Here is a 16259-nt window from a genome sequence, read left to right as displayed (position 1 = left end):
GAGGGCTCCCCTCAAGCCGTGGGTCGCAAGCTTCTCCTCATCCCGCGACCCTTTCATGCAGTTCCTCATGGGGTGGGGACCCCAACCATAACATTATTTTCGTTGCTACTTCATCACTGTCATTTTGCTACTGTTATGAATTGTAATGTAAATTTCTGATAAGCAGGGTGTATTTTCATTGTTACAAACTGAACATAATTGAAGCATACTGATGAATCACAAAAACATTATATATATCGTGAAATATTTATTTCTAATGACAAATAAATGAGATTTTGTCTTGAAGCATGGTGTAGCATGGGTAACAGTCTTCACCCCGGTACTCGTATGTGGGCGTATCTGCATGTGGGCAGACCCTCCTGGAGACAATAGGGGAGGGGTATCTAGGTCCCTAAGACCATTGAAAATAAGTGTTTTCCGATGGTCTTAGGGGACCTCTGTGACAGGGTTATTTGACCCCCACAGGTTGAGAACCACTGCCCTAGAGAATTCAGCAGAGTGCTGGTCAACACAACCCTCCCAGGATACTACCTGAAGATAAAGAACCATCCAGAAAGATTTAAGGGACATTGCTCACACAGGGCCTGCAATAATACCTGCTCCTTCCACGCAGAGAGGAAAACTCTATCTTGTAGGAGTATCAATTACTGGGCATTCAGTTTTGCCTTAATAGTCCAAATTTAAACACTGCTCCCATGCCTCCCAGCAAAGGTTTAAAAGCAAGCCCTGAAAAGACTATTTTTCTTAAAACATAAAACTTAAGGGCATCTCAAATCAAAGCTTATGACTATTTCAAAAAAATATACATCCTGCAGTAGGTAAATTTCACAGTATCTGCACTGGATTCAGAGTCACAGGTATTCATGGAAACAGAAAAATATAACCCAGATAAAGAGAAAACTCAGTCAAAATTGACCCAGAAATTACATGTATGAAAGAATTAGTAGATATAGACATTAAAACATGTACTATGACTATGTTTCATATATTTGAGAATCTAGAAGACTCAATATGTTAACTATAGATATAAAAATTATTGAAAAAGACACAAATTGTAAAATATCTTGAATTAAAAATCCCCACACAGGATAAACAGTGAAATACAAGGAAGAACAAAAAATAAAAACCACAAGGATTAGTGAATTTAAAGCTAAAACAATAGGACTGTGTATATAGGAAAAAAGTTTTTTAAGACAAATTATCAGCAAGCTATGGAACAACCTCAAATACCCTCATATGTGCATACTTGTAGTCCAGAAGGAAAACAAAATATGGACACAAAAAACATTTGAAGAAATCTTTTATAAAAAGAAATATGACTAAATCTATAAACCTCAAAATCCATGTATCTCAATAAACATTAAACATATGTTTCAAAAAATATGTGGGGAAAATAAAATTAAAAGATGTTTCTATGAACTTTTTGAAACCTTGTATTAATTTTTTAAAGGGAATTAAGAAGTTTTTCATTGTACATAATCGCAAATCTAAAAGCTGATTCCACTTAGAAAAGAGTAATTGATACCAAAATTATATTTATGAAATGAAACTTAGATTCAAGAACAAATTCTTCGTGTTACAAATCAAAAAAATATTTAAGATTATTCCAGGTAAGTTATTGGTTTGCTTGTGCTAATGATATTATTCAGTCATTGTTATCAAAAAATTAATTTGAATCCAGACATTAGGTGTCATCCTCAGTATCAAATTTTCAAATTGAAAAGACATGCCAAATTAGATTATGAGAGCATCTAACTCAACATGTCTTTTGATTAAGAATTCTACCTCTACATATTTAAAATTAAAATGGCTGTAAAAGAACTTTGATACATAAAATATGGCACCAGATTTCATTAAAATATCTTAAATCCCTAGTGTGTTAATACCTTTTAAAATCACACATCTTGATAGTCATGCAGCTACAGACAATAGTAATTAATACAAGCATCAGAAGCAATTATTGCAAGAATACTGGTCATTTTTACACAGCTTGGCAAATTATCAAGTACCTGCTGGTTATTAATTTTCAAACATATGGGTGCCCTGTGGTAATACACATTAAATTGATTTTCTTCCCCAAATATGGTATAAAGAAAAAAATGAATTATTAATCTTCTCTATAAGAAATTACTTAGCACATTTACTTTTTCAGCAATGTACAACTTAAACTGTGTTTCTAACAGAAACTAAGTAGTAACTTTTTCTAAATATGTATGTTTACATGCTCCAGAAATTTAGGACATTATTCCTTATAGAACCCTATCTCTACATGTGTAATAATACAGTTGTTATTGCTATATTTCAGTAGGTAAGCTTTTACTTCTTTACAGCTAGTTATATATAGAAGTTCAAGTAATTCATAGATTATCCACACAAAAAAAGTTCTTTAGTTAAACAATTGGAAACTATAATTTACAAACTATGATTAGCTCAAATCAACCAGATAAATACTGAAAGAATGATTTCTATCTATTTAACTGTTCTCAATTCCTCAAAATCTATGACTGCCTTATAATGACATCACAATGTTGATTTTAAAATCATTTTATAAATAACTACTTCAAAAAGTATTAATATTTGTGTATATTTCATTGTAGTCAACTTTCTTAATTTGTGTAAATTTTCTTATGCTGGAGCGAAAAACAGATGAAAAACTGGATTAAATTGCTAGTTAGTTTCATTCCATAAAAGCCCTGATTATCCTATATTTAATACTGCTTACCCTTAATGTCATAAATTATGTTAATAAATATTAGTCATAAAATACTAAAGTAATATTAAAATAAAATATTCTAAAATAAGACAACTTACTGTCATATTCAATCAGTTGAAATCTACATAAAATAATGCCATTTGCTAAGGCTTTCGTTAACAAGTCACACGCCAAAAGGAAATTTCAGGGTAATCTGCTAACTTCAAAATAATAACTTCCCCTAGTAATTTACCACACTTGGGGAGTGGAAGAATCCACAGAATTAAGATAGTAAAAGGCGTAGTATGTTAACATGATACACAATTTTATACTAAAGTAGCTATCAGAAAATACTAATGTTGTATGCCTTTAAAAAAGGACAGTCTGGCAACCTGTATTTTAGCAAAAGTTGTATTATCCACAACCATGCACAAGCAGCCTTTATGAAATATGCTAAGTAATTGACATATTTAAAAATACATGTTCAGGGTTTAGCAAAAAAACATTAACATATTCTAAAAAGGTATTCTTCTATTTCTCATTTATATAAATCTGAAGCCATTCTAAAGTTGAATATAAAAAGATATGCTATACTGTTGACTACAGAATACTACAAAGTTTTATTGCCATTTAAGCAAAGAAGCCATAACAGTTAAATGAGCTCAAGAAATAGGTTTCAGTATCACAAGGTGCCAGCTGTAAAGAGTTATGGCTAATTGAATATGGAACTCCTGCTTAATCAGATAACTGCTCTATTTTCAAATGAAATGCCATTTCCATACTGTCTGAAAATGGCTCGTTTTATTGGTAACCAGAGAAAACAATATAAACTGTAAATAACATTAAGTGCTCTGTTTACCCATTCCAGGCACTGAAGTAGCAGGGGATCCAAGACGTCTTGATAACACATGTGATGGTACAGTTGGAGTGACAGTTCTTTCTGGGGGCCCACCAGGGGCAGAAGTGTCCTTTGGTGATCCAGGAGACACTGGAATTGGTGGAGGACCCTGGTTCCCAGTTGCTGGTGCTGGGGAAAGGTTTCTTTGAGCTGTAGTTCGCTGACGAATCTCTGAAATGAATAATTATATATTACATTTAGCATCCAATATAGCACCACAGTGACTTATATTTATTAAAGTTTTGGGGGCACCGAAGGCATTGTGGGGCCAAACGACTTGTAACAAGAAATCTAAAATGTAATGCTAAAAACTGCCTACATTGGGGTACTCCAGAGCTGCATGTTTTTACCAGAAGCCATGATCAAAGTCTATCTACTGATGTCAAACACTGCTCAAAATAAATTTAATCAAATAAATTGCCTAATTATATATTTTACAGTAAATATTCCTAACTTAAAATGACAAAAAGTTCACCAGAATTAGTAAAAATGCCCAACTGTACCATAAATAAACCTTATCTATTAGTTCCTGAAATTACAAGATTACCTATACCAGGGGTCAGTAAATATAACAAATCCAGGCTGATACCTGTTTTTCTGTACAGTTTTCTTGGGACATAATTATTTATTTACATATACTCTACAGCTACTTTTGAAACTGTACATCAAAGACCACAAGGCCCCCCACGCCATTTACTATATTCAGTATCAGGCACTTTACAGAAAGAATTCATGACCTCTACTCAATAACATAAAATTGAAACCTACCATTTCCCATTCCCACTATGATCTTGCTTAAATGATTGGCAAGATCTCAAGTTAAAAAAAAAAAGTCTTAGCTTTTTTATTCTATGTAGCCCATTAACTTATCACAAATCCAATCAGTGGGCCAAAACTAAAGAAATTATGTCTTAACTGGCATGAATAAGAAAAATGCTATACTATTCCAGAAGCAAAATATTTTAAATTTAACCTGTACTTGTTAGCTAAAGGATTTTCACGAAAATTTCACTGTGGTTGAGAATATAGCTCTTAAGGTAAATCTCAGTTCAGATTTTTACCTGGAACTATAACCTAGTGTACTTCCAAGAACTTGAACCTGATTGTTTCCTTAAGAGTCCACTAAGTTTCTGTTTCTTTATCTGTAAAATTAGGATAGTATTCTCAACACATAAAACTGTTACAAATATTAAATAAGACAATGTCCAAAAATGGATTGTTATACTTCCTGAATATTTATTATTTCAGAAGACAGAATGTTTTCAGACAAGTAGTATTTCAAATGACTATTTAGCTGTAATTACAGAGACCAGTAAATTTTCCATTGGTCTATAATGTAGACTCTCGTGTTCACTTCGGCAGCACATACACTAAAATTGGAACCGTACTGTCGCCTCTAACCATGCCATTCCAATATATGACAAGCACATCCCCATTATGTAATAAATCTTTATATTTTGCTACTTGCCATGCAGTTTGTACAGAACATTTCAGACTTTCACCTGAACTATGGTTGTTTGGTGCCAGAGTCAGTTCCAACTCATTGCAACTCTCCGTACAACAGATCAAAACACCGCCTATTCTTGTGCCATCCCCACAGTTATTAACTAGATTAATCCTCTGCAAATTAGCTGGTGTGGTGTATAGCTGGTGTGGTGTGTAGCTGGTGTGGTGTATAGCCGGTGTGGTGTATAGCCAGTGTGGTGTGTAGCCGGTGTGGTGTATAACCGGTGTGGTGTATAGCCGGTGTGGTGTATAGCCGGTGTGGTGTGTAGCCGGTGTGGTGTATAACCGGTGTGGTGTATAGCCGGTGTGGTGTATAGCCGGTGTGGTGTGTAGCCGGTGTGGTGTATAACCGGTGTGGTGTATAGCCGGTGTGGTGTATAGCCGGTGTGCTGTGTAGCCGGTGTGGTGTATAACCGGTGTGGTGTATAGCCGGTGTGGTGTATAGCCAGTGTGGTGTATAGCTGGTGTGCTGTGGTGTGGTGTGCTGTGGTGTGGTGTGCTGTGGTGTGGTGTGCTGTGGTGTGGTGTGGTGCAATGAATTACTTGACATGGCTCTTCTAGGCATTGTCTCCTACCAAATGACTTTTTTTCTGATGGATCAGGGTAGAAGATGGGGATAGATGCTGATAGGATTATAAGATTCAGGTGTGAGTGATCATTAACAAGGTTGTGATTGTAAAAACTTAGAATGCTAATGTGGCGACTGGTCAATTTTGTCATCTCGCTGGATATAAAATGGGCCATCTCAGAAGCAGATCTCACTACCACCAAGACAGAAGAGCCAAGAGTAGAGCATGTCCTTTGGATTCCAAGGTTTCTGTATGCTAACCTCCCCAATCCAAGAAACAGAAAGCTGTGTGTGACACTAAAGGATTGGCAGAGGAGTGGCAACAAAACCAGAGCCAGCCACAAGACTCAACAGTAGGCTTCTTGACCTACGGAGCAGGTAAAGTTGCGTGCCTTTGAGCAGGAGGTTAGTTTGTGGAATAGGATGTCTCCACATCCTTCATCAAGGGAGCTAGGTTTGCTGAGCCATGGAACTGGAGCTAAGCACCCTTAGGCTGAGACTTCTGGCACAAGACCGTCCTTTAGGCATTCAGCAGCAGCACTAAAAGCTCTGTAATACTGTCTGACCAGAGCAGAAGCCAAGAATCAGAGAGAGACATACCTGTGAACATGTCTGATCCTAAACTGTAACCAATAACTTCCCTAGGAAAGCCCACAAAAGTATGTTCTGTGAGTTCTGGGTGGAGCATCGCAGGAAACCACTGAACCCAGCAGAGAAAGAGAGTGCTGTGGGAGGGATAGTTGGTGTAAGAAGTGGTAAGGAAGGTTGAAAGGTGGGGCATGTCTGACCTCCACCTCACAGGAATTGATGCTTGAGAGTTTGAGTTCTCCCAAAAGGCCAGTTCGAATATATGCTGGTCACACAATTTTCTTTTATTAACAAGGAATACCTTGATAGATGGTTCCATTAAAGGCTGCAATGCATACTGAGATCAATGAAATCATGGAAAGATTTTATCATTTAAATTAATTTCTCCTTTAAAAAAAGTAAGGCATCAAATAATATATATATCATGTTTAACTAATTTCCAAATAATGCATAACCAAAAAATTACATTTTCCTCCAGATAAATATTAATATACACTACTAAAAACACCTATTTATCCTATCACTCCTTGATCTAAGATTTGAGACGCTTGCTCTGACTACACCTTAAAACCCAACTCAAAAGAATTGCCAGGGCGTCCTTCCCGCTCCTGGGTCCATTAATGGGCAGTGCCCGTGAAAGTTACTGTAATCACTCCTTTACTATCGCCGTGCTACTGAAAGAGCAGCTGATAACCTTACTTAACCAAGTAAACCATGTCTAGAATTCCATCAGAGAACCTTGGATTATTAATTCTAAATTTAAATGTAGGCAGCAGGGAAAACATTACATAAAGAGTCAAAAAAGAGAGAAAATAATGAAGTTTAATCGTTTTCAAAGAAAAAGCAGGTTACAATATCCTCAGTATATTACCCAGCAGAAAATTGCCAATTCTAGGTTTGGAAAATTACTATGAAATATTCTCTTATCGCAATTTAAATATCTAAGAATTATCTACTTTCATATTATTCACAAATATTTTGTTTTTAACTAGTCTACAACATTTTTTGTATTTAACAAAGTAGTCATATTGGTAACAGACAACATTTCCTACATTTTAAATGTAAAATATCATCCCCAAGAAAGATTTACCAAGCATTCTATCTCAAAATGGCAAAAACATCTTAAAGGAGTATTGGTTTTGTAAGGGTCAGTTCTCAAATGGAGGTTACTTTAACATCCTCATCAATGATCAATCTACAATTCAATGGAAATCACTTTCACTGAGTATGATGATATGTTTCTATAATGGTTTATAATTCAAAATTATGCAAATAAAATTAAAATGAGACAAAAATATTACAATGGACAAAAAGAAACGAGCTACATTTAAAAGTTTACATTTGAGCTCCCCTTGGGTAGTAGACATGCAGTTCTGCTTACTCATAATGAGAACAGTCACCTTTTATGGTTGTTAGGAAGATTAAATGAGACAATCATGCAAAGTAGCTTAGCCAAAGCCCAAGAAAAGGCCTTAAGAAATGGGTTACGTTTGAAACCACCAGCCACTCTGTGGGGGAAAATGAGGCTATCTTTCTACTCCTGTAAAAAGATTTACACTCTTGGAAACCGGAACAGACAGTTCTACCTCCCCCACAGGATTGCCAGGAGAGTGAGTTTGGGGATTTGTTTGGTTAGTAGCAAAAACTCACTGTGATCAAGTCAATTCCAACCTATGGCAAACTCTTTAAGAGTGAGTTGAACTGGCCTTATGGGTTTCGGAGACTAACTCTGTAAGGAAGTAGAAAGCCTCGTCTTTCTCCAGTGGAGCAGCTGATGGTTTTAAACTGCTGACCTTTCCATAAGCAACCGACGAATAACCACTATGCCACCACAGTAGGACACCTGTAAAGTTTCCAGATTATAATACATCATAGCTAAGAAGTCTAGAATTTCTAAAATAATCATTATAGTAAAATACACATCTCAATTTAGATTCATGTGTTCCTAATTTGTGAACTTATTTACATGTATAAACACATAATTCATATAAAAACTCTACCCTGTAACTCTAACTTACTATTAAATAATTCTTCATATGAATGTTCCTTAATGCAAATAATCATTTCTTAAGTCATTCCGTTTTTAAATACCGGTGCTTCCTATCCTGGTAGAGGGTGTGCCTTCGCTGTCCTTCTGAATGTGCTAGAAGGAGCAGCAGGCAATAGTATGAGGCCTGGAGTTTCAGCTTACTTGATGCCACCTGACGAAAGTAAGTCTTTCACTCACAACTGGGTCTCAAATATCTGTAACATGAGAGTGTTGGCAGAACTACAAAGCAAATCTTCTTATTTTCCCTAGTAATGGTCACTGGCTTTCTGAACTACTGTGTCCAATGCCAAACATCATATGAAAAAAAATTTCAAAACCTAGGATTTTAGAGAGGGAAAAAAAATCTTCAAGCCTACCAATAGTTCACATACGCAGATGTAGAGACTCTTTAATTGGGATTATGAGTTGGTGTTTGGAGCAGTATAGGGATTTATCTTCAGGGGTATTTCTATTTTCTTCAAGTCTATACTGTTGAATTTCCATGAGTCCTTTAGAAACCAAACTAATAAAGACAATGCATATGGCATGTCTTCCTTTTTACTTTCAAAAAATTCTAAAATCTACATTCCCAGTATCATCTTCTGTCCTACTCACACTTAGCTCATTTACATTCAGCTTCTGCTGTTTCACGCCTCCTACTGCTCTTTAACTTCAATGGCTCTTCATTAGGAATTGAATTGTACAGCCAAAATATGTGTTGAAAACCCTATATTCGTAGTTGTAATCCCAGGTGGAAATGGATTTTTCTTTATTACATTAATGAGACCATATCACTGTAAGGTGTTTCTTAAAGCAATCACCCAATCATTTTTCAGATGTAAAAAGGCACAATTAGGCACAAAGAAAGCACAAATGACAGTAAGATAAATGCCTCCAGTAGAAAGTTACAAAGGCTGAGACAAGGATTTCCCCAAATGGACAGAGAGGCTTTCTCCAAGAGCTGGTCCCTGAATTCCAAGTTCTAGCGCTGGTGGCTCAAAGATTAGCAGGCTCAGCTGCCAAAGGTGGGCATGGGAGCCTGCCAGTCACTCCTGGAGAGCCAAGGAGCGGCTGTCTGCTCCCATCAAGAGGAGCGCCTGGGAAACCTTATTCTCCCACCCCCATTCACTTGGTGATTTAGTTCTACACTGGATTGTCTTTCAACTCTCTAAACTGTAAACTTTTAAAACCCTGTAACTTGCAGTTCGCCAGGATCTCATTTGGTAAACTACTATTTTATAACAATTTAACAAAATTCAAGCATTCTGAAAAGAAGGTTTCTTTGTATTTCATTCAACACATTTATGAAGTAACCACTCTAAGTGAGGCACTATGATAAGCCATAAGAGGCCTGAGAGTTGTACACAGAGGTGGGCAAGCAAAGATAGGACAACGCCTTCTAAATACCCTGAATGCAAAATGACTGCCATAAAAGGAACCAACACAGTACTAGAGCGGTGGTTCTCAACCTTCCTCACGTCACAACTCTTTCATTCAGTTCCTTATGTTGTGGTGACCCCCCAGCCATAACATTATTTTCATTGCTACTTCATAACTGTCATTTTGCTACTGTTATGAATCGGGCAACCCCTGTGAAAGGGTCTTTCAACCCCTACAGGTTGAGAACTGCTGTACTGGGGGGCGGGCGGGGCGGGGGGTTGATTAAACTCAGAGATTTAAAAGGATTCCTGGTGACAGTAGTATTTGATATGAACACTGAGAAACTCATCAGGGAAGAAATGCTTTTTATATCTGGATTGATATACAGCAGTTTCAAAATAAGCTCCCAGAGTTCTTAAATTCTCCTCCACCAAGTGGAAGAATCTGTGTTCACCTGTACTCTGTGACTGCTGCTTGCCCAGGAGCTTATGGCCAGTTGCCAGAACTACTTCCTGTCTCTGGGGCTGCTTACTCTTCTAATCCAGGTACAACCCATGGAGAACCCCATGGAGAAAGAAACCCACAGCTAGCATCTGAGTAAGCCAGGTGAGTAGTGCATCCTCCAACTCTAATTGAGTATCCCAACTAAAGCAGAGATGAACTGTTTCCAGCAAACATTGCCCAAACTATAAATTCATTTACAGAATAGGTGAATGCTGTTTTAAGCCACTAAATTTTAGAGTGGATTCTTAAAGCAACAGATAGCTATAATAGTACAAATTTAATAGCAAAAAAGGGGGGCAGGGGGAGTAATTATTTTATAAACTGTTCTCTGTACTATCATAGCTAAATGCACACCTCCAAAATCAGCAAAATATGAAAGGTTATTAGAAAATGATGGCAACATATGTATAAATGTGCTTGATACAATTGATGTATGGATTGTTATAAGAGCTGTAAGAGTTCCCAATAAAAATGACTTATTAAATTAAAAAAATTTTTTTCAAAGATGAGCTCACTGACCACCACCTCCACCACACAGGGCCTGCAGAGGGAACCGAGGTCTGTGGATAGCTTTTAAATAAATACTTAGGACATCTACTTTATCCTTTCATATTTGCCAAGGCACACTTTAAAACAAGGAAAAAACATACTTGCATAGGAGATTGTAATTAGTCCATTTGTTAAAACCAAACGTTCTTCTGAAATGTCACATTTAGCCATGGCCAGATAACAGTTCACTATTTTTTTTTTTTGCTAACTTCATTAAAAGAACTGCAGATTTTGTACAAAGGTAAAACAAACCATGAAGATCAGTCAAAAATTCACTGTGCACTATCAGATGGCATCCTCCAAGAAGGCAGTCCCCAGGTTATGAACACCCATCTACCCACCTAAGGATGACTCAACAGACCCTTTAATGCGATATAAAGTTGACCTTACTTTGAAACAGTCAAAGGAACTGCTATTAAAGCAACAAATGTTTCATCACAATCACCTTTACTTGTCGCACGTGTAGCTTTTAATCACTGAAAAGGAGTCAAGCTTTTTTTGCACGACAGAATAACTAAATAAGAACCACATGTGACTTTTCTGACTTAAACTACAAATTCGACTTACAGACACACTTAAGAACAGATCTCGTTCATGACCGGGGATTGTTTATATGAGCCCCATGGACAAGCTCCTTTTTCTCTTTGAGCCTTTGATTTCCTTCATTGTCTTTGGCTCCAGACAAGAACAAACCAATAGTTGTATCTTGGATGGCCATTTGTAAACTTTTAAGACTCCAGATGCTGCCTACAAAACTAGGATGGAGAACATTTATGAACTATTGTCCCACATTAGAGTCCCAAGCCTCTTAACCCAGCAAACCAATCCCATTAATTATTTTGAAATATGTAGGAGGTCTCACCAACTGTGCCCCTATGCAATTCATCTTATATATGTGTATGTGTGTTTACCCAGCACATGCAAGTATATATGTATACATATGCAAATATATACCAATATATTTATACGCATGATTCATGTATGACTTCCCACATACATAACATATTCATCTACTTAATACCACATATATTATCTACCTGAGTAACCATATGCATATGCATACAACTGTGTGGATCATAACGAACTATGGATAGCATGGAAAAGAACAGGAATTCCAGAACATTTCATTGTGCTCATCAGAACCTGTACATGGACCAAGAGACACTTGGGCAAACAGAACAATGGAATACTGAATGATTTCAAATCAGGAAAAGTGTACACCAGGCTACTATCCCCCACCATATGTGTTCAATTTGTATGCTGAGCAAATAATCCAAGAGACTTGACTACATGAAGAATTCGGCATTAGGACTGGAGGAAGGCTTATTAACAACCTGCTATATGCAGATGGCACAACCTTGCCTACTGAAAGTGAGGAGGACCTGAAGCACTTGCTGACAAAATCAAGGATTGTAGCCTTCAATACAGATTACAATTCAGTGTAAAGAAAACCAAAATCCTCACAATTGGACCAAAAGGTAACATCATGATCAGTGGAGAAAAGATCGAAGTTGTCCAGGATTTCATCTTGCTTGGATCCATAATCAGTGCTCCTGGAAACAGTACTCAACAGATCCAATGACTCATTGCATTGAATAAATTTGTTGCACAAAACCTCTTTAAAGATTGATCTTTAAGTATTAAAGATCAAGGAGGTCACTTTGAGGATGAGGGTGCACCTGGCCCAAGTCAAGATAGTTTTCAATCACTTCTTATGTATCTGAAAGTTGAACACTGAATAGGGAAGGCCAAACCAGAAATGATGTGTTTGGACTATGGTGCTAAAATATATACTGACAGTACCATAGACTGCCAGAAAAAAATGCATCTGTCTTGGAAGAAGTACAGCCAGAATGCTCCTTAAAAGTGAGAATGGCAAGACTTATTTTCATGTATGTTGGACTATTATCAGGAGAGACCGGCCCCTGGAAAAGGGTATCATGCTTGGCTAAGTAGAAGGGAAGGAAACGAATGGAAGCCCCTCCAGGACAGTGGTTCTCAACCTCACTAACGCTGCGGCCCTTTCATACAGTCCTCATTTGGTGATGACCCCCAACCATCACATTACTTTCACTGCCAGTTCATCATGGTAATTTTGCTACTGTTATGAATCAGGTGACCCCTGTGAAAGGGGCGTTGACACCCCCCACACACACACACACACAAAGGGGTTACGACCCACAGGTTGAGAACCGCTGCTGTAGGAGGTGAGCTGATGCAGTGGCTCCAACAATGACCTCAAACAGAAGAGCAAGTGTTGTGAGGATGGCACAGCAGCAGGCAGTGTGTCACTTGATGCACAGAAGGTCATTAAGAGTGTAGACGACTCAACAGTACTGAACACAACAACCGCATGTGTGGGAGAGTGCTCATTATTCTTATCATTGCATGGTAGTCCTGTTTATATACCATAATTTGTTTATCCATTCATCCATTAATGGGGCCTAGGCGATTTCCGATTTTGTGACATCCTCCTATAATATCATTTTCCCTACTTACTATGGTCATAACCTACACCTCATCCTGGTCATTACCAGTAACTGCACCACTTGCAAATAAATCATCCCAATCACACTTAACTTTCCAGTTTACTCTATTAGTTGTTCACTCTTATGGGGTATTAAACCAAATACAAAACAAATCCACTCCCATCAAGTCATTTCAGATTCCAAGTCTAGCCAACCTGAACAGGGTTCCCAATACTTTAGATCTTTGCAGGAGCACGCAGGCTCATCTTTTTCCCTTGAAGCAGCTGGTGTGTTTGAACTACCAACCTTGCAGTTAACAGCCCAATGCCTAACTCACAGTGCTACCATGGCATTACAATTCATTAATTAATAATTATTGAAAGAGTCAACAAAATAGGTCTATAACATAAGATACTAAATATTTTATGTCTTGCAAGCTACATGTAGCCTGTTTGATAGTCTTATTCTTTATTATTTTTAGAACTCTTTAAAAACTAAAAACCCATTCCAAACTCAATAACTATAAACAGGTTACAGTTTGCACACATTAATATACTACCAACACATCTAACTATCAACTATTCCTCACCTCTCAAGTCTTTTTTCTCCTCTTTATCATCTTAGATTTTATAATGAATGTTGTTAAATCATTGCCTTGTACATACCTCCAACTCCCTACTCCCTTTATCATTTTATCTCACTCATTAGGCAAAGTCCCAATCCTGGTTAAAATCAACTCTCTGCCTACTCAAGTCTGCACCTATGGAACTGAACCTACCTGGAAAACACGCCCCCCCCCCCACCACCACCCGCTGATGGTGTAGTGGTTATGCATTGCGCTATGATCCATGAGAGGTCAGCAGTTTGAAACCACCAGCCATCTAAGAAAGATAGGACTTTCTAAACCCATGAAGAGTTACAATCTCAGAAATTCACAGGGGCAGTTCTAAAATGTCACTATTAATCAGCATGGCCTCAACGGCAGTGAGTTTGTTTTGTTTTGTTTTGTGGGTCAAGCTGTGGGCTGCCAGTGTTTCAAACCCATCAGTCACTACGCAAGAAAGTCTGCTTCTGTAGAAGTTCACAGGCTTAGAAAACGTGTCCAGGAGTTCGACTCTGTCCTGTAGTCGCTGTAAGTTGGAGCTGACTCAGCAGCAATAGCAATGCGTTCGTAGTGTCATCGAGCATATTTCCCTAGTCTTACCACAAATACTTAATTTTCTCTGACCTTCTTGTAGAGCAACATGTTGCTTTCTCTTTAAATTCCCAACACCACCTCCCCAGCCTCACTCTCACAAAGAAAATAGGCAGAAACAAACTTTTGTGGTGCGGTGGGTTAAGCATTGATCTGCTAATGAGCAGATGAGTGGTTTGAAGTCACCAGTCACCCTGCAGAGAAAAATTTACAGGCTCAGACACTCTATGAAGTCAGAATCAACTCACCACCCCCGGAGATCACCCTGAAGCCACACAGTATGAAATGAACAGTAACACACACCTGAGGAACACACACCTCACAATAATCAAGCATAAGAGATCAACAAGGCAATATGTGCCCAGAAACAAGGCTCGGAAGGCAAGGAAGAGGCCAAAAAGAAAGATAAATGGAAATGGGGAGCTCAGGGAGGAAGCAGAAAGAGTGTTAGGAGAGATTGCAACTAGTGTTGAAAACACAATGTGTACAGACTCTTTTTTTTTTTAAGTTTCCCTGGGGGAAAAAAAGTCCTAGTGCTTTTATTAATATTGGTGGCAAATAGAGAGTCAAGAGGGAAAAGTGTTTTTCACTTGGTCCTCTGGGGCTGGTTTGTGACCGGCAGTCCTGGGGGCTAACATCCTAACCTGCCAGTTCTGGGACCGACTAGTGGTCCCCGCCTCCCAGCAGACTCAGTTCAGGATTTGCTTCTGTTACATCTCGCCAGTAAGGAAGAAGCAAGGGCAGGGGAGAGAGCTTCTTCTCCATCAGCGGCCACAGGTGTGAGAAGAGAAACTCATCCCCCTTTGGTGACAAATGTCCATCTGATAAGTAGGAAGAGAAATCCTGATTGTTCTCCTGCGTCAGGGTCCACAGGTCAAGTGCATCAGTGCCGCAGTCTTGAGCTGCTTGTAAACTGCCCTTGGCAGATTCACCACGTGTAGGCGATTTAATCTGCAACCTTGTAGGATGCACTCCTTTTCCCACGCCGTCTCACAAAGAAGCGGCGGCATGATGAGGGTCACTCTGTTCTCCGGGATGTCCACAGACTTCAGGGACTGCACCATGCTCTTGAGATTGTCCGATCCTCCTCCAGCTTAGGATTCTATTTCTTTGAAAGCACTGTCACTGGCGCCAAAGAAAACCGTAACTGCTACAAGGCGGTCCAGACCGCTCCCCTTACCAGTGATTCTCGGGAGAATGATTTTGGCCCATCTGGTAGGGTAGCCTGAAAACCCACGATTCAGAACAGCACACTTTCTGGGTGATGGAGTCTCCAAAGAGCAACATGTGAGGCCAAAGCAGGGCGCTCCGGCAGCCTCAGAGCATCATGACGGCCCATACTATTTTTTAAATCATATTATTGGGGGTTCATACAACCGTTATCACAATCCATATATACATCCATTATGTCAAGCACATTTGTACATTTGTTGCCGTCATCATTTTCAAAACATTTATTTCTACTGGAGCCCTTGGTATCTGCTCATTTCCCCTACCCCTCCCCTAGTCTCCCTCCCTCATGAACCCTTGATAATTTATATAGTTTTTTCATGCCTTACACTGACTGATGTCTCCCTTCACCCACTATTCTGTTGTCCATCCCCCTGGTAGGAGGTTATATGTAGATCATTGTGATCGGTTCCCCCTTTCTACCTTCATCTTCTCCTTACCCTCCTGGTATCGCAACTCTCATTATTGGTCCTGAGGGGTTTATCTGTCCTGGATTGCCTGTGTTTCCAGCTCTTATCTGTACCTGGGTATATGCTCTGGTCTAGTCAGATTTGTAAGATAGAATTGGGATCATGATAGTGGGGGCCGGGGGGTGGGGGAAGGAAGCATTAAAGAACTAGAGGAAGTTGTATGTTTCATCGGTGCTATAGTG

The 16259-nt window shown here is 38.6% G+C and overlaps 1 protein-coding gene and 1 pseudogene across 3 annotated transcripts in view; both read right to left on the bottom strand.

Moving 5' to 3' along the window:
• LNPK (lunapark, ER junction formation factor) overlaps positions 1-16259 on the bottom strand; it is a 66534-nt gene that overhangs the window by 11999 nt on the left and 38276 nt on the right. For all 3 annotated transcript variants that reach the window (XM_075528926.1, XM_075528924.1, XM_075528925.1), the window contains exon 9: positions 3552-3761. In XM_075528926.1, the coding sequence (XP_075385041.1) occupies positions 3552-3761 (210 nt within the window). The remainder of the gene's footprint in view (positions 1-3551; positions 3762-16259) is intronic.
• LOC142424696 (isoamyl acetate-hydrolyzing esterase 1 homolog pseudogene) lies at positions 14995-15607 on the bottom strand (annotated as a pseudogene).

This window comes from Tenrec ecaudatus, chromosome 13 (genome assembly GCF_050624435.1).
Source record: "Tenrec ecaudatus isolate mTenEca1 chromosome 13, mTenEca1.hap1, whole genome shotgun sequence".
Taxonomy (NCBI): Eukaryota; Metazoa; Chordata; class Mammalia; order Afrosoricida; family Tenrecidae; genus Tenrec; species Tenrec ecaudatus.
This window is presented reverse-complemented; position numbering and strand designations above follow the sequence as displayed.